General features: G+C 46.3%; 1 protein-coding gene across 2 annotated transcripts; it reads left to right on the top strand.

Moving 5' to 3' along the window:
- Nucleotides 1-235: 235 nt before the first annotated feature.
- On the top strand, nucleotides 236-22,651 carry DHX40 (DEAH-box helicase 40). Of its 2 annotated transcripts, XM_033171966.1 has the most exons (17): nucleotides 236-456; nucleotides 978-1,123; nucleotides 1,650-1,769; nucleotides 2,572-2,802; nucleotides 4,708-4,774; nucleotides 5,283-5,414; nucleotides 5,644-5,743; nucleotides 6,705-6,791; nucleotides 8,445-8,627; nucleotides 9,605-9,685; nucleotides 11,275-11,432; nucleotides 14,369-14,483; nucleotides 15,906-16,014; nucleotides 17,256-17,350; nucleotides 19,111-19,180; nucleotides 20,970-21,198; nucleotides 22,275-22,649. In XM_033171966.1, the coding sequence occupies exons 1-17, from the start codon at nucleotides 273-275 to the stop codon at nucleotides 22,412-22,414; spliced, it is 2,247 nt and encodes a 748-aa protein (XP_033027857.1). In that variant the 5' UTR covers nucleotides 236-272; the 3' UTR covers nucleotides 22,415-22,649. The 2 variants fall into 2 exon arrangements, with proteins under 2 accessions (XP_033027857.1, XP_033027858.1); XM_033171967.1 differs by lacking the exon at nucleotides 1,650-1,769 and having other exon boundaries at nucleotides 22,275-22,651.
- Nucleotides 22,652-23,052: the final 401 nt, after the last annotated feature.

Genomic DNA, 23,052 nt, shown 5'->3' with positions numbered 1-23,052 from the left:
TTTTCTTTTTCACTGAGCTGATTCTGAGCTTGTTGACAAACACATCCAACAGGTGCCACTTCCCCACTCAGCATGCTTGAGCTCTGTGGAGGGAAGATGGGATATAAATGTAATAAACAACAAACAAACAAACAGCTCCCAATACTCCTGTGCTCAGTACGGTACTCCCAAATAAGTCTATTTAGAATTGTGGCCTTCAGGTGACATCTGGAGTTGCATCGCTGATCATGGCATGTTTATATCTCTCTCTTTAGCCCTGCTGTTGTGTACAGATGAAACGAAAATCCAAATTGCACCAAGGAGAAAGGAGAGATGATCTGGGCTTTGCCTCTCTGCCAATCAGCAGATACCGGAAGAAATTAGTTGAGGCCGTTCGAGATAACTCATTTATTGTAGTGACGGGCGAAACGGGCAGTGGTAAAACCACCCAGCTTCCAAAATACTTATTTGAAGAGGGTAATCATATATTTTTCTATATGGTAAAAGCAGTGACTATGTTTATTTTCCTATATTGCATTTTGGAATACAAATCCCATTAGCCCCCGGCAGCATGGCTGTGCCTCCTGGAACCGATGGGAGTTATAGAGCAAAATATGTGGATTACACATGTCTCTCTGTCCAGAGGGGTCTGTGTCCTTTATCCAGACAAGCAGGAGACATAATCAGAGTTCAAGGACACATTTCCAGCCAGGCAAAAACACGCAATGAGGTTGCAAAGTAGGGCTCGTGAGGGCTGTGGTCTGGGGAGAGTTCCAAGGGGTTCCCCACCCCTCTTTCATCATCACTTTTGAATGCAGCCAATAAACAAAGAAATTGGCTGAGTTTAGAAACATGTGACAAACTTCTCATGCCCGGAGAATCCCAAATAAAATAATGAATTGCTGCTTCTTTCTTTTTTCTTTTTAAGGGTTGTTAATCCAGTCAGTCTCTTTCCTCTTCCTGTGCAACTTCACAAGTCCTTCTGCTCCCTTTCGTAGGTTTCGCCAAGCACGGGGCGATTGGCGTGACACAACCGCGGCGAGTGGCTGCCACGTCCGTGGCTCAGAGGGTGGCGGAGGAGTTGGACTGCTCTTTAGGGAGCATCGTGGGGTATCAGGTTCGCTTTGATGAATGTGTCTCGGAGGTACGAGTCAGAATCAGTCTGATCAAACTTTATCTTGTATCCCCCCCGCTGCCTCTTGAGTCAAAGGGGGAGGGGAGCTCAAGACAGAGGGATCAGGAAGCTGTTGTAAAGCTGTCGCGGCATCTGTCCTCTCCTTCAGATTCTGAGCTCCAGGTGTGTCCCTCTGCACCCAGTCTTGTTCTTGGAGGGCTCCCTGCGTCTGGCTCTTCTTCAAGCCTCCTGTGTCTTCCACCTCCCAGTTTTCTTCCTCTTTTGATCTTTCTTCTGTGTCTCACCACCACTCCTCTGGGTCTGAGCCTTCTTCCACTGTGGTTTCGCTAGGGGGTCCCTTAGCTGGAGCCTCCCGCCACGCTTTGGCATCCAGCCAGGGGCCCTGACAACCATGTGCATTTGTTGCTCTGCCCACTTTTGCCTCTGGCCCTGCCCTCCACCGGCATGCGGCGCCCCCAGAAGGGATGCGGCCCTCGGGCTGAGAAAGGTTCTCCACATGTGCTCTAACCAAATGCCTGATCTTGAAACCGCACAGGATACTTCCATCCGATACATGACGGACGGCTGCTTCTTACGGCAGATCCTGGCAGATCCACATCTCACCAAATACAGCATCGTCATTCTTGACGAAGCTCACGAGCGGAGTCTGAGCACGGTGGGTAACTAAGCCAGGATGGGCTTATAAAGAGATGCTCACTTGGTCGCCTAGAAATCGCCTTCAGGAGACTAGTCAGGGGAAGCAAGTGTATAGTTTGGGACACTGTGTACAGTTCTGAGTGCCTCACCTCCAAAAAAGGACATTGTAGAGTTGGAAAAGGGTCAGAAAATGGCACCCAAAATGATCCAAGGGAGGTTGCAACTCCCCTAGGGAGAAAGGTGAAAGCATTTGGGGCTTTTTAGATTGGGGAAAAGGCGTTTGTAAAATTATGCATCGAGAGTGTGGCTAGAGAAAAGTTTATCTCCCCAGCAGTAGAACACGTGGACATCCAATGCAGATGAAAGATTCAGGATAGAGGAAATAAATTGCTCCTTCGCGTAGGGACCAGTTAAACTATGGAACTTGCTTCCCCAGGAGACAGTGATGTCCACAAACTTGAACGGTTTTGAAAGACGACTTGACAAATTCACGGAGGCAAAAGCTATCGGTGGCTACTAGCCACAATAGCTATGTTCTGCCTCTACGGCTGGAGGAAGCAATGCTTCCAAATGCCACTTACTGGAGCCCACAGGAGGAGAGAGAGTGCTGTTGTGCTCGAATCCTGCTTGAGGGTTCCCTGTGGGCAACTGGTTGGCCACTGTGAGAACAGGATGCTGGACTAGATGGGCCACTGGCCTGATGCAGCAGGCTGTGGGTTTTTTGTGTGTCTGGGTGGAAGGCTTGTAAGAGGGAAGACCCTCTTATTTCATCCCTGGGAATTTAATGATGACTAGGTGCTTGGATCCCCTCCCGCTTCCAGGATATCCTGTTTGGCCTGCTGAAGCAAATGTTTCAAGGGAAGAAGCCGCCGGAGAGGAAAAGGCCCTTGAAAGTGGTGGTGATGTCGGCCACTCTGGACACGGACAAGTTCTCCGAATTCTTCAATCACTGCCCGGTGGTGGACATTCCTGGAAGGAACTATCCGGTGGAAGAGAGGTTCTGTGGTCTCGTGGGCCCGAGGGATGCTGACGGCTCTGCATATGTTACAGAGGTACTTCCTGGTGGCATTGGGAATGGCTGTGGCTCAGCGGTAAGCAGCACCGGCCTCGCTTGCGGAAAGCTCCCAAGTTCAACCCCAGCATCTCCAGGTAGGGGCTGAGAATGTCCTGGTGTCTGAAAGCTCGGAGGGCCGCTGGCAAGCAGTGTAGACAACCTTGAGCAAAATGGAGCAGTGTTCTGAGTTGGTACATCTGTTTCCTGTGTTCAGTCCTGTAAACTTTGAGTTGAGGAAAGCATCTTTCCAATGCTTTAACAATCTCTGGCTGCTCCCACCTTGTCTGTTAATCTTTTTTAGAAGTGGATTAAAACCACATCTAATCATCGTTTCTTCATTATGGTCCTCTGGACTTCCAGCCAAGGTGGCGTCGAGAAAAAGTCGTACTTGGCTGAGCTCCGCAGGCTCTTTTAATGGTTTAACTGGGGTTTGTTTGTTTTTCTTCCTGTGTGATAGTGGTGGTGTTGGTTCGGCAGCTATCTAATTTATCAGGGGGCAAGGCCCTTTTTAGTGTTGGTTTATTCTCTGGGGACCCAAGAATTGTAAATCGGTTTCAAAGGGAACTCAACAGCCGTTCTCAGTGTTTACCTATACAGGTTTTAATCTTTATTCTAAGGATTTTTTAAACCTTTTTTTTTAACCTTTTAAACTTTTAAGTGTTTTACCACTGCATTATGGTCCTCCACGAGGTCACCAAGGAAAATGGCTAGACTTACAAAGGCTTATCGCCATCTCCTGCACTGACTTGGTATATCTAAAAAACACTATGATACCACTTTAAAGAGTCATGGCTTCTAAAGAATTCTGGGAGCTGTAGTTTGCTAAGGGTGCTGAGAGTTGTTAGGAGGCTCTTGGTGCCCCTCGCCAAGCTACAATTCCCAGAGTTCTCTGTGAAGAGGGATTGGTTGTTAAACCACCCTGGGAACTTAATAAATAATGATAATAAATAAAATCTTAGCTCTGTGCGGGGAATAGGGGTTTCCTAACAAATCTCAGCACCCTTAACAAATTACAGCTCCCCAAATTATTTGGGGCAAGCTATGACTCTTTTGCAGGGACACGGGTGGCGCTGTGGGTTAAACCACAGAGCCTAGGGCTTGCTGATCAAAAGGTCGGCAGTTCAAATCCCCGCGACGGGGTGAGCTCCTGTTGCTCGGTCCCTGCTCCTGCCCACCTAGCAGTTCGAAAGCACGTCAAAGTGCAAGTAGATAAATGGGTACCGCTCCGGCGGGAAGGTAAACGGCGTTTCCGTGCGCTGCTCTGGTTTGCCAGAAGCGCCTTAGTCATGCTGGCCACATGACCCGGAAGTTGTACGCCGGCCAGTAATGTGAGATGAGCGCCGCAACCCTAGAGTCGGACACGACTGGGCCTAATGGTCAGGAGTCCCTTTGCTTTTACCTTTATAACTCTTTTAAAGTGATTCTATAGAGCTGTAGATGGGTGAATGTGGCCTTGGTGAATGCAGGATGCATCCCAGGACTTCTGAAGTGTCAATGAATGCATTATTTCTCCCGTCTCTTCTAAGTTATGATGGGGTGTGGCTGCAAAATAGAACTTGGAGGTGGGGCTATGCAGATCAAGGGGTGGAGCTTATACGGCTAGGAACAGGTTCTGCATTATCAGCAGCTTCTGCCGGGTCTGTGGGCTCCCCCAGGCTGCTGGAGAGCATTTCTGAGCCTGTGAAGGAACTGTGGGTTGCCCACAACCCCAAGCCTCAGCTGGCAAAGTACAGTTTCCCCCACATTGGCATTGGCTTTTACAGCAGAGGAAGGCCATGAGTACATGTGTGTGTGTGTGTGTGTGTGTGTGTGTGTGTGAAGGGAAACTGCTTCCAACGCTTTGCATGAAAAGGGGGGATCTATTTTCAGCCAGTCCTAATCTTATTAATGTTGCTCGTTTCAGACTGTAAAAGTCACCTTGGATATCCACTTGAGCGGCTCAGCCGGAGACATCCTGGTTTTTCTAACAGGTGAGCATTTCCCCTGCAGAATAACCACTTTTGATGGTGAAATTACGATATTAATAAAAAGCATGATCCTCTTTTGGCCCCTGTGCAATTCAGCTCCAGGGACCACCATTCGTCCCATAAGATGCACAGATATTTCGCCTTACTTTTTAGGAGGAAAAAAGTGCATCTTATGGAGCGAAAAAATACGGTAGTTCTTAGCACTTGAAAGCTAGGCCTGGAATAAGACTTCCAGTAGCTGTAAAAGGCAAGTACAGTTCCATAACTTCTTTCTCTTCCCTGTGTTTGAAATAGGGAGGGAGAGAAAGAGAATGTAAGTCTACCCCTTTAGTAAAATGCGAAGCTTTTATTGCCCCAATGCAAAAACATTTGCTTTGTTTGCTCCAAATTCAGAACACAATCTGGCCAAAGCTAGACAATTTTTTTAAATAAAAAAACAGGCTTGCAATTTTGGAGCCTTCCCTCTGCGCCCCCCCCCCCCAGACCTCCTTGTTTCTTTTTTTGTTTTTAGGCCAGTCCGAGATTGAGAAAACCTGCGAGTTGCTTTTCCAAAAGGCAGAGTCTATCGATTACCAATTCGACGTGAGGGATCGCTCCGTTGAAGGCTTGCTCATATTGCCATTATATGGCTCCATGCCAACAGGTGAGTCCGAGTTCTGCTGTTTGAGAATCTCAACTTTCATTACAAACCAAGTTGCTAGTCCTTATGACTTGGAGCTGTCCAGGCAGTGCCTTGCTGAAACTCAGGTTGACTGGGCAAAATGGCGAATCCCTTGGCATAGCCTCATTTCTCCTCCCCATGACCCCATTTGAAGAACTAATGACAGGCGTCTGTTTCAAAGTCTCTGCAACTCTTTTTTTCCACCCCCCAGATCAACAAAGGAGAATATTCCTCCCCCCTCCTCCAGGAATCAGAAAGTGTGTGGTGGCCACAAATATTGCCGCAACTTCTCTGACAATTGATGGAATCAGGTGAGCTGTTCAAGGTATTTTTTGACCAGGAGAATGAGGCAGAGGCCTGAGAACAGAGCGTTGGGTGACTTGGATATGTATCAGTTACAGGTGGGTAGCCGTGTTGGTCTGCCATAGTCGAAACTAAATAGAAAATTCTTTTCAGTAGCACCTTAGAGACCAACTGTGTTTGTTCTTGGTATGAGCTTTTGTGTGCATGCACACTTCTTCAGATACCTTCTTCATATCTGAAGAAGTGTGCATGCACACGAAAGCTCATACCAAGAACAAACACAGTTGGTCTCTAAGGTGCTACTGAAAAGAATTTTCTATTTTGGATATGTATGACAGGCCAACCTCCCCCCCACCCCCCGCCTTACGAGCTCACATGGTTCCTCCACCATTTTATTCACATAACAACCCTGTGAGGTAGGTTAGTCTGAGAGACCATGACTGGCCCAAGTTCTCTCAGTGAGCTTCATGGCTAAGTGGGGGTTCAAACCCTGGTCTCCCAGTCCTAGCCCAGCACTCTTAACAACTGTACCACACTGGCTGTCGCATTTTACGAAAATAAGGGTTATAAATTTGCAAGTAAATAAATAAAAGAGTTCCCAGGGAAGAGGGACTGATTGTTAAACCACTCTGGGATGGGGGTCTCCTAACAACTCTTGGCACCCTCAACAAACTACAGCTCCCAGGATTCTTTGGGGGAAGAAGCCATGGCAGTTTGAGGTGGCAGGATACCGCTTTAGATGTATATGGTACAGATAGGTCCATACTGCACAGAATTAAGAGTCGCTTCTGTTTCTCCGCTCACCTCTGACTCCACCCACATGTGGCTCCACCCCCCAAAAGCATGCCCACGAGGCAATGGGGTATTCAGGCTGCAAAAGGTTCCTCGCTGCTGGTTTAAGGGGCTGATGTGAAATTAGGCTTGCTGTGATGGTTGAATGCATGGATCACATTTGAGCTTCTCTTTAAGGTACGTGGTGGACAGTGGGTTCGTGAAGCAGTTAAACCACAACCCGAGAGTGGGCTTGGACACGTTGGAGGTTGTCCCCATTTCCAAGTAAGTTTGAGGTACTGTGGGGTTTGTTCCCCCCCCCCCATTTTAGAGGAAACGGCCTTTCTTATAAAACCTGTAATTTCTCAACAGGCTGCTACAACTAATAATAATTTATTTAAAACAAAATCAAATAAAAGATTCGTTCCAGTAGCACCTTAGAGACCAACTAAGTTTGTTCTTGGTATGAGCTTTTGTGTGCATGCAAACTTCTTCGTATCTGAAGAAGTGTGCATGCACACGAAAGCTCATACCAAGAACAAACTTAGTTGGTCTCTAAGGTGCTACTGGAAGGAATTTTTTATTTTATTTTGTTTTGACTATGGCAGACCAACACGGCTACCTACCTGTAATAATTTATTTATTATATTCTGCTCTTCAGCCAAAAGGAAGGCTACCAGAGCCATCATTTTTTGGGATAGCCCCTGCCAGCAGGCTTACGATCTAAAAAGGCACGACACAAAAGGAAAATGGGTTGGGAGGGCAGAGGAAATAAGCAAATTCAGGTTCAGGTTTTTGGTTGGTAGTAACTATTATTACCATTGTATTATTATATATTTGTATCTATTATATATTTTGGAAAGTTGTGGGTCTGCTAGCTATGCATTTAGACACACCTCTTAAGGTACCATGATCAAAATTTTCATGCAGCGGTAAAACTGCCAGCACGTTTGCAAAGCTAAGCAGGGGGCGCGGTGGTTTCAAATTGGACGGAAACCGCATATTGAGGATTCCTGCATTGCAGGGGGTTGGACTGGATGACCTTCAGGGCCCCTTCCAACTCTACAATTCTGTGATGCTTCCTGAAATCATGCAGTTGGTTTTTGTCTTAGTTCGGGTACCATTTTGAATCACGATGGGAGACTGAACCTTTCGAAACCCTGCTGATCTTAACCACTGATTTTACGACTGCCTTGATTTTTAAAAATGAGTTTTTTTGACTTCCTGAGCAATGGAAACATTGCTGCTAGTTGCTAATATAACTTCACACATATATCTCTGTTCATTTGACCTGCATTCCATTTTATCCTGGCTTTGTAGAATTTCGGAAGGGATCTCAGAGGCCGTGCAATTCAACCCTCTGGTCAGTGGCAGGAATCTTGCAACTGCTGTGCCCCTGTCAGACACCCGGCCACCCTTTGCTTAAAACCCTCAGCCAAGGAGGGGACCCTGTTGTTTTATACCAGGGGCCAGCAAACTTTTTCAGCAGGGGGCCAGTCCACTGTCCCTCACACCTTGTGGGGGGCCAGCCTATATTTTGGAAAAAAAATATATGAACGAATTCCTATGCCCCACAAATAACCCAGAGATGTATTTTAAATAAAAGCACACATTCTACTCATGTAAAAACACGCTGATTCCCAGACCGTTTGCGGGCCGGATTTAGAAGGTGATTGGGCCGGATCCAGCCCCCATCTTTTACACAGAAAGGGAACCCTGTTTTTTCTCTCTTTCCAAATTCTGTTCTTTGAAGTAGTGTGGGGCTGTGCGTTATCAAAACAATATTTTTGTTGTTTCTTCCAATAGGGCCCCCTCTGCTGAGCTTAACACTTGAGAGGGCCTGTGGGGAAGGAGGCGGTCTTTCACATATTTGAAACCTAAGTTATTTAGTTAGCCTCCAGTATATTGATAATCATTAGTTAATGATCCTCTTTTCAGGAGTGAAGCATTGCAGCGAGCTGGCCGAGCCGGACGGACATCTTCTGGGAAGTGCTACCGGGTGTACAGCAAGGAATTCTGGGAGCAGTGTATGCCCGACCACATGGTTCCAGAGATCAGGCGAACCAGCTTGACGTCTGTCATCCTGACCTTGAAGTGCCTTGCTATCCACGATGTCATCAGGTAGCCCAGCGAGCTGAACGGGGAGCCACGTGGGTGGGGAAGGGAAGAGAGTTGGCGATCTTGTTGTTTCACTTCTTTTTATTTATATTTTTAATAATAATTTTTATTATTTTATGCTATAACTACTACAAAAAATAAAATATACATTCACATTCATTTATCAACTTTGGCTATCATAGCCATGACTTCCCTCAGACCTTCCACATGGCATTCAGATTAATATCTTAATAATATACTTCTTTAGTCTACCATTGCTTATAATATAATATATCTCTTACTCACTTTAACTACCATAATTACAATAATATTTCTACACATTAACTACAGAGCTTCTTGAAGTCCTATTAACGTATTCAATTGCAAATTATTAGTCAAATAGTTCGTAAACTTTAACCAGTCTTTGATGAATTTCTGGTCCTGCTGTTCCCGGATTCTTCCCGTCATTTTGTCCAGTTCTGCATATTCCATTAATTTCATTGTCCAGGCTTCTTTTGTCGGTATTTCTTCTTGTTTCCACCTTTGTGCTATCAAAATCCTAGCCGCAGTCACTGCATATTGAAAAAGTTTAACATCCTGCTTTTTAATGTCTGTACCTATAATACCTAGTAAAAAGGCTTCGGTTTTTTTAACAAAAGTATATTTCAACATTTTTCTCAGTTCATGATATATCATATCCCAATAAGCCCTTACCTTCTTACACTCCCACCACATATGATAAAATGTACCGACTTTTTCTTTACATTTCCAACACTTATTATCAGACTTATACACCTTTGCTAGTTTAACTGGGGTAATATGCCATCTATACATCATTTTTAGCATGTTTTCTTTTATTGATGTGCATGCCGTAAATTTCATTCCTTCCTTCCAAAGTTTCTCCCAGTCTTTTGCCCAATGAATCATCACTGACTCGTTTCACTTCTTTTTAAGGGATCCCACAACCTTTGGTGATTCGATTCCCCCCATTTTCTGTTTAGGTTTCCTTATTTGGATCGCCCAGAAGAGAGGCGTATTCTGGAAGCTCTCAAGGAGCTTTATCAATGCAGTGCTATTGACCGGTAAGTTTAAGCACCTACGTACGTACAGTGGACGCTCGGGTTGTAAACGTGATCCGTGCGGGAGGCACGTTCGCAACCCGCAGCGTTCGCAATCCGCAGCGCCGCTTCTGCGCATGCGCAAAGCGCGATTCTGTGTTTCTACGCATGCGCGAGTGCCGAAACCCGGAAATAACACGTTCCGGTACTTTCGGGTTCGGCGCGGTGCGCAACCTGAAAACACACAACCTGAAGCGGCTGTAACCCGAGGTATGACTGTATGTTTGTTTCCCCTGTAATTTGCTTAAATTATGTTTACCTGCCAAAAAGAAAAAGAAAACCTCGCATCCACCTTACAAATCAGAAAAAAACAAGAGATTGCCGGTTTTCACTCTCCATTGACACATGGAACTTTTACTGTGGCAATGGATTCACACTACAAGAAAGAAGATTCCACCTAAACATTAGGAAGAACTTCCTGACAGTAAGAGCTGTTGGACAGTGGAATTTGCTGCCAAGGAGTGTGGTGGAGTCTCCTTCTTTGGAGGTCTTGACAGCCATCTGTCAGGAATGCTTTGATGGTGTTTCCTGCTTGGCAGGGGGTTGGACTGGATGGCCCGTGTGGTCTCTTCCAACTCTATGATTCTATGATCTAATATTATAGCCATCAGCTGATATTTTCCTTTTCTTTCCGAAAAACTGCTAAGCTCTGTATTCCCTGCGTTGCTTGAAATTAAAAATCAATAAAAATATTTATCTGTTGGGATCCACCCAGAGTGACTGGGGAAACCCAGGAGATGGGTGGGGTATAAATAATAATAATAATAATAATAATAATAATAATAATAATAGAAACAACAGCAGCAGATTAAAACAGAGCATATGTTGTACAGGGGCCACCTGGATGGTGCAATAGCACCCATGAAGTCTTCCCCTGCCACCCAGGAAGCCTCTGGGCCCCCCCACCCAGCTCAAGTGTCCCTTTAGTTGTGGGGTGGTGAGTGTGATTACTTTTTCCCTCTTTTGAATAGTTCATAGAGCTGAAGGAGGAAGTTGGAAGAGTTCTCTCTTTCCCAATTCCTCTTTCAGCTCCAATGCGCTTTTCACAGCTCAGTTTCATTTTGCTGAATCTGACGGTTACCCAGATCTCTTGGCGAAGCGAACTGTGTGTGTTGGGATGCGGGTGGGCTGATCTGGAGGAGTGGGGTGAGAAATGACCTGAGGGAGTGGTGCGCCTGCTCAAAAATCCAAATGTGCTCTTAGGTCTGTAAAGGTAGGAGGCCCCGAGATAATGTGTCTGCTTCCAGACTTACAAGTTCTTTCTACTGCTAATTTCTTCTGCTCCCAAGCAGTTGCAACTTTGCTTGTAACTCAGTAGTAGAGTAAATAAATAAAATGACGATTGGGGCAGAAGTGGGTGGCGCCTTGACTTCTCTGATGTCATTTTGCTACTTTATGCAGTGGGTCACGTGACGCCTCTGATGTCACTTTGTGGAATGGGATCACATGCCTAGGGCTTAATGTTTGGCTAACGGAAGGATAACCAGATTTCCGGATTAACCCTCATTCCTTAACTACCCGCCACCCGTCTTCTCTCTCTTCACAAAATTTAGGAGAGGCTATGTGACCCAACTGGGCGAGTTCATGGTGCGGTTCCCCCTGCCTCCGAAACTGACTTGTGCTGTCATAAAGGCTGCCTCTCTAGGCTGCGAAGACTTGATGCTTCCAATCGCAGCCATGCTCTCAGTGGAAAAGGTGTTCATTCGACCAGGTAGGACGGGAGAAGGGGTGGCCGCTGTTGGCAGCTGTGGAGCCAGAGAACACACATTTCCTCCCCTGAAGACTGTCCTTTTAGGGTAGGATCATTCCTTTTGGAGGCCTTAGCCAAGGTTGTTGTACTCTGGATCGTGATGATGACGATAAGCTTGTGCATCTAGGTAACCCACATTATTTTGCATCAAGAAAACGTGACTTCTATCTAGCCCTGCAAATTTTAAATTTTAAAAAGGCACCCTCCTAATAGCGAACTTGTGCGTTGAGTGCCAGCAGCAGTTGAGAACAAGAGGGTTTCTCAAGAAAGGTTGAACAAGAGGGTTTCTTTTTTTTTAGTTGAGTGCCAGCAGCAGTTGAGAACAAGAGGGTTTCTTTTTTAGCAGCAGCTAAAAAAGCCAATGCAATTATGGGTTGCATCAATAGGAGTATAGCGTCTAGATCAAGGGAAGTAATAGTACCACTGTATTCTGCTCTGGTCAGACCTCACCTGGAATACTGTGTCCAGTTCTGGGCACCACAGTTCAAGAAGGATACTGACAAGCTGGAACGTGTCCAGAAGAGGGCAACCAAAATGGTCCAAGGCCTGGAAACAATGCCTTATGAGGAACGGCTTAGGGAGCTGGGTATGTTTAGCCTGGAGAAGAGAAGGTTAAGGGGTGATATGATAGCCATGTTCAAATATATCAAAGGATGTCATATAGAGGAGGGTGAAAGGTTGTTTTCTGCTGCTCCAGAGAAGCGGACACGGAGCAATGGATTCAAACTACAAGAAAGAAGATTCCACCTAAACATTAGGAAGAATTTCCTGACAGTGAGAGCTGTTTGACAGTGGAATTTGCTGCCAAGGAGTGTGGTGGAGTCTCCTTCTTTGGAGGTCTTTAAGCGGAGGCTTGACAGCCATCTGTCAGGAATGCTTTGATGGTGTTTCCTGCTTGGCAGGGGGTTGGACTGGATGGCCCTTGTGGTCTCTTCCAACTCTAGGATTCTATGAGAACATATAACATTGGTCCTGAAAGACCTACATTGGCTCCCAGTATGTTTCTGAGCACAATTCAAAGTGTTGGTGCTGAGCTTTAAAGCCCTAAACGGCCTCGGCTCAGAATACCTGAAGGAGCGTCTCCACCCTCATCATTTTGCCCAGACACTGAGGTCCAGCTCCGAGGGCCTTCTGGCGGTTCCCTCGCTGCGAGAAGCGAAGTTACAGGGAACCAGGCAGAGGGCCTTCTCGGTAGTGGCGCCCAGCCCGTGGAACACCCTCCCGTCAGATGTCAAGGAAATAAACAATGATCTGACTTTTAGAAGGCATCTGAAGGCAGCCCTGTTTAGGGAAGTTTTTATGACTGATGTTTGATTGCTTTTTATTATTATTAATATTACGTTGGGAGCCGCCGAGAGCGGCTGGGGAAACGCAGTCAGATGGGCGGGGTATAAATAAATAAATAAATAAATAAATAAATTATTATTATTATTATTATTATTATTAAAGAGAGGGATATTGGTATGCTCAGGGAAATTCTTGGGATTATGGAAGTCCAAAAGGCTATTATTAAAACAAAAGAAAAGGAGTTCCCTTCCCCCCAAATCCTAGCCAATGTGAGCATGTTTAGTAGACATGGAATGTTAAGTATCAGATGGAGAAAGAAAACAGAAAGGGGGTGTGTCGGTGTGTCTGTGTGAGTGGAAGGTCCTGCTTGAGTCAACAACTCCTGATAGCTCAAGGTGGCACCTGTGTTTCCATCCTTTTTTAGTCCCCACAACAACCCTGCGAAGTAGGTTAGACTGAGAAGCACTGAGGGAAATAGCTGTTTTCTGCGTCATGGCAGAGGCCTGTAATGGCCGTGGAAATGACAAAATAGGCAAAGGGCTGGGGTGTGGAGTGATGCTTGAATTGGAATGATTGTTGTCCGAGGACAAAGGTCCTTTGATGGTCCTCCCCATATTCGCTGGTGGTGCTGGGCAATCTCTGTAACACATTAACTTTGGGTTTCTTTGGCTCAGCAGTAAAAGGCAGTGCATGGTAGCGGTGCCTTTGAAAGGGAGCTGCTGCGGATGGGGGGCTACTTAATCATTTATCTGTGCCCAGTTTTAAAAAACCAAACTTGAAAACCTGCCCTGTGCCTTCACAGCTACCTCCTTTCCCTAGCCACAAGCTGGCCTGTAGCAACTGAACAGTGACAGGGATATCACTCTGCCTATGCCCAGAGGCACAGTTTCCCCCTTTCCCCACTGCTAATTCTCGTGACAGGTTCTGTAGCTCAGTGTTTTTCAACCTTTTTTGGGCAAGGGCACACTTGTTTTATGAAAAAAATCACGAGGCACACCACCATTAGAAAATGTTAAAAAATTTAACTCTGTGCCTATATTGACTATATATAAAGTAATTCTCTTGAATAGGAATCAAATAAACACAATTTTTCCCACGGCACACCAGGCAACATCTCGCGGCACACTAGTGTGCCGCGGAACAGTGGTTGAAAAACACTGCTGTAGCTAAGCGTTTGTCTTGGACCTTTTTCGGATGTTGTTATAAAAATTAGGATGTCTAATAATAATAATAATAATAATAATAATAATAAATGAACACTTCCTGGGTTACTCAACCATTGTTTCCTGTTGCACCTGACCCAGGAAACGATGATAGAAGCCTGAAAGTACCCCAAAAGCATTAGATTGCACTTGTAAATTTGGAATAAAAGATATTGATGCCCAACTTCATCCAACTTCTCAAATTTTCAGACCTTTATTGGCATATAAACAAGATTACAATAAGGTTCTGTACAATGAAATCACTCAGCAAAATCTGCATCTAACACTTGTATAACACTCACGAATCCTCATTGCGTGCTGCAGAAACCTGGCTACTATCTCCATCTTATTCCCATCCTGGATATACATAAGAAAGACTACCTTGCATCCGCCACCATATTTCCTTAGGTGATCCTGAGGCTCAGAAAGAAGCTGAACTCCGACACCAAGAGCTGTCTTCACAAGCTGGAGGATGCAACGACTTTGCGACTCTCCTGAATGTCTTCGAACAGTGCAAAGCAAGGTACCCAAGAGGGGAGTTGGCTGCAAAACGGGCAGAATGTAAGATCGGTAGGAAGCGGGGATGTTTAGCCCCATTTCCAGGTCACCTTCTCCAAGCTGGTGCCTTCCAGGTGTTGTCAGACTACAACTCCCATCAGTCCGTCTGTGCAGCTATTGGGTCTAGGACAGGGGTCCCCAAACTAAGGCCCGGGGGCCGGATACGGCCCAATCGCCTTCCAAATCCGGCCCGCGGATGGTCCGGGAATCAGCGTGTTTTTACATGAGAAGAAGAAGAAGAAGAGTTTGGATTTGATATCCCGCTTTTCACTACCCGAAGGAGTCTCAAAGCGGCTCACATTCTCCTTTCCCTTCCTCCCCCACAACAAACACTCTGTGAGGTGAGTGGGGCTGAGAGACTTCAGAGAAGTGTGACTAGCCCAAGGTCACCCAGCAGCTGCATGTGGAGGAGTGGAGACGCGAACCCGGTTCCCCAGATAATGAGTCTACTGCTCTTAACCACTACACCACACTGGCAATCACTGGAGTAGATTGTGTCCTTTTATTTAAAATTCATCTCTGGGTTATTTGTGGGGCCTGCCTGGTGTTTTTACATGAGTAGAATGTGTCCTTTTATTCAAAATTCATCTCTGGGTTATTTGTGGGGCCTGCCTGGTGTTTTTACAGGAGTAGAATGTGTCCTTTTATTTAAAATGCATCTCTGGGTTATTTGTGGGGCCTGCCTGGTGTTTTTACATGAGTAGAATGTGTCCTTTTATTTAAAATTCATCTCTGGGTTATTTGTGGGGCATAGGAATTCGTTCATATTTGTTTTTTCAAAATATAGTCCGGCCCCCCACAAGGTCTGAGGGACAGTGGACCGGCCCCCTGCTGCAAAAGTTTGCTGACCCCTGGTCCAGGACGATGGGTGTTGTAGTACAGCAATACCTGGAAGAATTTTCCTCTGGTGCTTCAGTGCCAGAATAGCAGATGGCCAGAGGGTTGTAAGTAGGGTTGAGTTCAAGGTTTTTTGGGGTAGATATTAGGGACGTGGGGCCTTTGCCCAACCTGGGGGCCACATTCCCTTCTGGGCAACGTTGCAGGGGCCACATGCCAGCAGTGGGCAGGGCCAGAAGGAAAAGAGGGTGAAGGAACACATGTTAATTTCCTCACACATGTTACTACATCTTCTATCCAGGAAAACACCCTGGCATCTCTAGGTAGGGAAGAGACCCCTGCCTGAAACCCCGGAAAGACACTGCCAGTCAGTGTAGACAGTACTGAGCTAGATGAACTTGGTATAAGGCGGCTTCCTTTCTTATTAAACCTTCCTTTAATTCAGAACCTTGAGGACTGGAATCTTGGTTTGCAGAAAGCAGCTTCCCATGTTCTATTTAAAACAACAGCTTTTGTTGATCTTGCTTATTTCCCATTTCCTCTGGCTTAGCAAGTCCCCTTCTGCTTGGTGCCGGGATAACTGGGTCCACTGGAGAGCGCTGAAGCTGGCGTTCAGTGTGGAAGGGCAGCTCTGGGAGATCACCAGCAAGCTGAAGCAGGTGGGCCTACCTGGGGCAGGGGTCTTGGGGCGGGGGTGGGGGGGGGGTAGTGCCACGTAGGGGTCCTTGGTAGGTTGCCCCAAGGAGCTGCGCAGAGTTAGCGCTGTGGAACTCACTCCCACAAGAGGCAGTGATGGCCCCCAACTTGGATGGCAGATTTCCCCTTGGCATCTGGTTGTGCGCAGTGAGAAGAGTGCTTTGGACCAGATGGGCGTTTGGCCTGATCCTGCACGCTTCTTACTCCTGATTGTATTTGGTTTTGCCTGCTAAAGCAGTCATTCCAAAATACAAATTTAGTGTTTCACACACCAGAGATTTCACAGCTGTCGTTTAGGTTCCTATCTCTTGTACTCTTTACTTATTGTCAAAATTGGCCCGTGGGGGGGGGGGTGGACTGAGGAATCTGGCTGGCACTAGCTTGCAGTTACCTGGTTTCACACACCTTGAGGTCAGGATACCTGCAAGATTGTCTCGTCCCCTTATATGCCCGGTCGATGACTGCACTCCTGAAAATACCATCCCATCAGGAGATTCACTCCAGACAAAATATGAAGCAGACCTTTGGTGTTCTTTTGGCGTTTCCTCCCCTTTAAATATTAGACAGACGCCATTCAGAAAATACCTGAAGGCAGCCCTGTTTAGGGAAGTTTTTAATCTGTGACATTTTAATGTATTTTAATATTTGTTGGAAGCCGCCGAGAGTGGCTTGGGGGACCTAGCCAGATGGGCGGGGTACAAATAAATAAAATAATAATAATAATAATAATAATAATAATAATAATAATAATAATAATCATCATCATCATCATCATCATCATCATCATCATCATCATCATCTCTGTTGTCTTTTTGGTGCAACCTGAAGACTTTCCTCTTCCAAGACGGCTTTTAAGCAGAGATATTTCCTAGTCTGCATGTGCCTGGGAATTGTTTGGGGGATGTTTTTAAAATGGCTTAGCTTTCTTGTGGGTTTGCCACCTGGGATGCCTTTGGGTGGAAAAGGGGGAATATAAACTTCATAAAAATAAATAAATAATAGAGGATTGGCCTGGAACAAGCGTAGCAAACATGGCACCCTCCAGATACTGATGGACTACAGCTCCCATGATGCCCAGCGGTTGGCCAAGCTGGCTGAGGTTGATGGGAGTTGGAGGACTCCATGTTGCTCACCCTAGAGTAGAAAGACCTTCCATCGGATTGAGTAAGGCAGTTTTTGGTTCCTTCTCTCTCTCTCTCTCTAGCTACCAGACTTTCCAAGAGAGCATTTTGACGGCTCCAGGAATGAGATCCTGAGAAGATGTCTCTGTGCAGGTTATTTTGCCAATATTGCTAGGAGGTAAGGGGTTCAACAATCAAATCTCTTTATTACGGTCAATTACCAATATCCAGAAATAAATTCTGTACAGTTTTGGAAAATAATAGCAAGCAGAACTATATCCATAAAAATTACTAATAGCTGTATAGTACTATGGGATGCCAGGCATGGAAAACAAGATTTTTAAGTTTGCTGAAATGAGTCCCTGTTGAATTTTGCATGCAGCTGCACAATGTTTCACTCCCCCTGAGAGGGATGGGTGCGTTCTGATCCGAAAGGAGCCAAAAAAGTAGAAAATGGACGTGATCATCCTGGGAATTTCCGTAAAAGAGGTTTTCAGTAAAAATCTTACCTATAGCATGATAAAAAGAAGAACACACAGGGACATGAGTTACCGTTTCTGCCTGTCTAGATTCACACGGGCATTTACGTTAATGGGGAAAAGGAGTGGCACTGTGGCCTAAACCAGTGAGCCTCTTGGGTTTGCCAATCAGAAGGTCAGCATTTTGAATCCATGCAATGGGGTGAGCTCCCATTGCTTTGTCCCAGCTCCTGAAGTTCGAAAGCATACCAGCGTGAGTAGATAAATAGGTGCCGCTGCGGCAGGAAGGTAAACGGCATTTCCGTGTGTTCTGTCACGGTGTTCCATGCGCCAGAAGCGGTTTAGTCATGCTGGCCATATGATCCAGAAAAGCTGTCTTTGGCTCCCTGAAAGCGGAGATGAGCGCTGCACCTCATAGTCGAATTCGACTGGACTTTAACCACTCAGGGGTCCTTTACTTTTCCCTTTACCTTATGTTGATGACAGGGAATTTCTTGGAGAACCTCCCCTCCAGAACTGCTGTGATGGAAGGACATTTAAACGTACCAGAGTAAAGGCTCGGTGATGTTTTTGAGTGGAGACCGCGTAAAAGGAGTCCACTGGTTTATAGGGCTGCAGTGCTCTGTCAAAAAGCATGTTATTGGAGGTTAAGACTATAAGCTCATAGAATCATAGAATTGTAGAATTGGAAGGATCTCTTAGGATCATCTCGTCCAACCCCCTGCAATGCAGGAATATGCCACTGTCCCATACGGGGATCGAACCGGCCACCTTGGCATTATCAGCACCACGCTCCAACCAGCTGAGCATTGCAGGGGGTCGACTAGATCATGGGTAGGCAAACTAAGGCCCGGGGGCTGGATACGGCCCAATCACCTTCCAAATCCGGCCCGCGGACGGTCCAGGAATCAGCGTGTTTTTACATGAGTAGAATGTGTCCTTTTATTTAAAATGCATCTCTGGGTTAGTTGTGGGGCCTGCCTGGTGTTTTTACATGAGTAGAATGTGTGCTTTTATTTAAAATGTTATCTCTGGGTTATTTGTGGGGCATAGGAATTCGTTAATTCCCCACCCCCACCCCCCAAAAAATATAGTCTGGCCCCTCACAAGGTCTGAGGGACAGTGGGCCGGCCCCCTGCTGAAAAAGTTTGCTGACCCCTGGCACTAGATGATCCTCAAGGTCCCTCCCAACTCTGATTCATTTTGTAATGTAAATAAAACAGATAGGACAATTATAACAGCAGGTGAAAATTAAAGGGGGGGGGAAACAAAGCTATATAAAACATGTAGAATGAGTACAGTTGCGCAGGGGTTAAAATAACAAAAGTCCCAAGGCAAAGACTATCAGCGTTAGTCAAGGAAACGTGATCGTCCCTTTCAGTGTGTGGTGCTGTACGGGCTGGTTTTTGGAAAGGGTGTTGCTATCTGCCTCAACCTCTTCTTGCGTTTTTGCCCTTAGATCCATAGGCAAGTCGTTCTGTACCATGGACGGCCACGGGAGCACCGTCTACATTCACCCTTCGTCGGCCGTAAGATCCCTCCCTCTGTTAATAATTGTTGGGGAGGGTGGGGGGATTGAATGGTTAAACCTTTCTTTAGATAAAGAAGAAAGCCCAGCCAAGCAGATTCTCTGCATTCCTGGATTTATTTGATGGTCTAGGACTAGGTAAATAGTCTTTTTAAGAGACAGGTCCCAGGTTCAATCCCCAGTTGCATCCCCTGGTAGGGCTGGGAATGTTTTCCTACCTGAAACCCCCGGAGAGCTACTGCCAGTCAGGGGAGACAACACTGAACCAGGTGGACACCAGTGGTCTGACTCGGCACGAGGCAACTTACACCTTATTTAGCTTTTCACTGAGTCAGACCTGACCACCAGCAAACTCTCCAGGGTTTCAGACAAGGGCACTCTTGCCCACCTGGCTCGGGGGCATGAGAGATTGAACCCTGGGACCTTCTGCAGGCAAAGCAGGTGTTCTGCCACTGAGCTATGGCAGTATCGTTCACCATACAGGCAGGGTCCCTGTGGCCAGACGCACAGGAGTTACTTGACATCTAGGTGGATATAACAAGGATATCCCTTAAGGCAGGAAGTCGGGAAGCTGCCAGTTCAGTACGTGCTTAACTCTTCAGTTTTTACCATGGCGTACCTTTCTTTATGAACATGAGATGAGCCTGCAGGATCAGGCCGGTGGCCCATCTGTGCCAGCGTCCTGTTCTCACAGTGGCCAACCAGATGCCTCTGGGAAGGCCACAGGCAGGATCCGAGCAAAAGAGCAACTCTCCCCTCTGGCGCTTTCCAGCAGCTGGCATTCAGAAACATTACCAACTCCAGCCATGGAGGCAGAACAGAGCCATTGTGGTTAGTAGACATTGATAGCCTTGTCCTCGATGAATTTGTACAATCCTCTTCTAAAGCCATCCAAATCGGTGCTATCCCTGCCCTCCTGTGTGAGCCAATTCCACTGTTTTAGTTAAATAATAATAATAATAATAATAATAAGAAGAAGAAGAAGAAGAAGAAGAAGAAGAAGAAGAAGAAGAAGAAGAAGAAGAAGAAGGCGGCGGCAGTGGAAGACAAGAGTGCCTGGCATGCTCTGGTCCATGGGGTCACGAAGAGCCGGGCATGACTAAACAACAACAACAACAACAACAACAACAACAACAACAACAACAACAACAACAACAACAAATTTATTATTCATATCCCGCCCATCTGGCTGGGTTTCCCCAGCCACTCTGGGCAGCTTCCAACAAAATATTAAAATACAGTAGTCCACCAAACATTAAAAGCCTCCCTAAACAGGGATGCCTTCAGATGTCTGGTAGTTGTTTTTCTCTTTCACATCTGGTGGGAGGGCGTTCCACAGGGCCGGTGCCACTAGCGAGAAGGCCCTCCGCCTGGTTCCCTGTAACGTGGCTTCTCGCAGCGAGGGAACCGCCAGAAGGCTGTTCTCGGCACTGGACCTCAGTGTCCGGGCAGAACGATGGGGGTGGAGATGCTCCTTCAGGTGTGCGAAGAACTACTTCCTTTTGTCTTCCTGAAACTTCAGGCATTCAGATGGCCCCGTTTGGGTTCTGTTATTTTGAGAGAGGGAGAAAGGCTTCCCCCAGAACTTGCTGCAACCCATCAGCCCCAGCCAGCAGCATCAGGGATAAGGAATGATGGGCAATGTAGCTCAGGAATAACGGGAGGTCACTGTGGAGGCAGAGCATGGCCATCATAGCTAGTGGCCATCGATAGCCGTCTCCTTCCTGAAAGGAAGCTCCTTTTGTACGAAGCATTTCTGATAACTTGCAAAGCACACATATCTCCCACAGCTCCGTGATCAGGAAGCCCAGCTGGAATGGATCCTCTTCCATGATGTCCTCGTTACCTCCAAGGTCTACGTCAGGATGGTGTGTCCGGTCCGCTACGAGTGGGTTCAGGACCTGCTGCCCCGGCTGCACAAGATCGACGCTTACGAGCTGAGCAGCATGGCCCGGGAGGAGGTGACGGAGGAGGAGGTGGCCAAGTGGAGGAACAAGGAGGACCTCGAGAAGCGGAATGGTAAGCTCGAGCCAGGCCTCCTCTGTGGTGGCCCCAGGTGGTGGAGTGGAATGGCATCCCCTCCAAAGTTGCATCTTGCGCGATCGGTAGTAGAGTATCAGGCTTGCAAGCGAAAGGCATGAGGTGGGGCCAGGGAGAGGCCTCTGATTGAAACTGGAGAGAGCCACTGCTTGTCAGTGTAGATGTTACTGAGTGTAGATGTTCCTGTGCCTTTCGATGTTTGTTTACAATGCACCCCTTTAGCCAGACATTTGGCTGAGTGGCTCTTCTCCCTCCTGTAGCAATGATGTTCTGTGCTGCTGTTTTATTTAAATCTTATTGGCTACTTCATGTATTTATTTATTTATTAGATAGATATCCCTTCCTTCCTTCCTTCTTTCCAAAGGAGCCCTGGGCTGGCCAATGTGGATTTTGAAACTGAACTGGATAAACAGTCTTTCATCTCCTGTGCCTGTAGTTTGTTGCATGGTTCACAGTAACCAAAGCTGGAGAGACAGTTGTCCCCAGGCAGAAATGCCTAATCGCCCCTTTTAGTTGGTAGTTGTATTTTATGATTTTAATTTGGGAAGGGCTGAAGTACATGGACAGAGCATCTGCCCAAAAGGGAATGTGGCCCTCGGGCTGAGAAATGTTCTCCATCCTTGTTAGTTTTGCCTTGGCCTGATGATTATCAGCTTGTTGTAACAGAGAGGCGTTTTTTCCCACTGGTGTTGTGGAATGCCCTCCCTGCTGGAATATGAGTGGCCCCATCATTATTGGCATTCCGCCAGATCCTCAAAACACACCTGTTCAAGTGAGCCGGTGATTTTGTTGTTTTAATTGTTACTTTTAAAACATATACAGTGAAAATAACCATTTTCTAAGTTAGGATGTTTTAATGTTATTGTGCAGTTTAATTATGGATTGATTTTATAGTGGTAAACAGCATAGAAGCCATATTGGAACATAATCAGTATATAAATTTATAAATGATAGTAGTAGTAGTAGTAAGTAGTAGTAGTAATAATAATAATAATAGAAATCCTGCATTTTGCAATATTGATTTCTAGTGTGTGGTTTCCCTCTTTCTCTTTTAGAAGAAGCGACAGACAAGTCTGCAAAGAAAATGGAGAAGAGGAATGATAACCAATCCATAAGTGATGCTCGGGCACGGTTCTTAGAAAGGAAGCAGCAGAGACTGCAGGAATTAAATACCTCTTCCAAGGAAACGAGCTAACCTAGAAACTGCGGCTGACTTGCACCGGCAGCACTCCTCCATCCCTGCCACCCGCAATGTACACTTGTTTTACCTGAATTTGCACAGCTAGAGCTGGGGGAATAGAGACAGTGGGAAGGTAGGACCCAGGGGAGCTCAAGCTGTGTCACCTGATACCTTGAGTGGGTGGAGCTACAACACTGTGTATATAAGGACCAGCTGCAAAGGGACAGCTCTAGTTAACAGTCCCAGCGGGTTGGCTCGTAGCTCAGAAGCGCTTGCAAATGCTGTGGTGGTTGCCGTGTTGAGGCCAAATCAGTTATCTTTTAAGGAGGCAACTACACTTCAAACAAGCCCCCCCCCCCGACTTCTCGTCTCTCTTACACCACACACAAACCTTCCTCTCTCATACAGAGACTTTCACACTTCCCTCTCTCATATGCCCTCCTCCTCTTTTGTCTCTTTTGCAAGGACCCCCCCCCCCCAGGGCAAAAGCCACTTTACAGTTTTCCATGTCAAAATTGATCAAACTGTTGTTCTGCGATCAGAAGAGAAGGCCACTTGACAAAACCCTGGCGGGGAGCCACCTTTTAAAAAATGAGTGCATTAAAAATATTTATGGTTCTTGCCTATGCTGCTTCTGAGCACTGTTCATCTAT

The sequence above is a fragment of the Lacerta agilis genome, chromosome 15 (assembly GCF_009819535.1).
Source record: "Lacerta agilis isolate rLacAgi1 chromosome 15, rLacAgi1.pri, whole genome shotgun sequence".
Classification (NCBI taxonomy): Eukaryota; Metazoa; Chordata; class Lepidosauria; order Squamata; family Lacertidae; genus Lacerta; species Lacerta agilis.
This window is presented reverse-complemented; position numbering and strand designations above follow the sequence as displayed.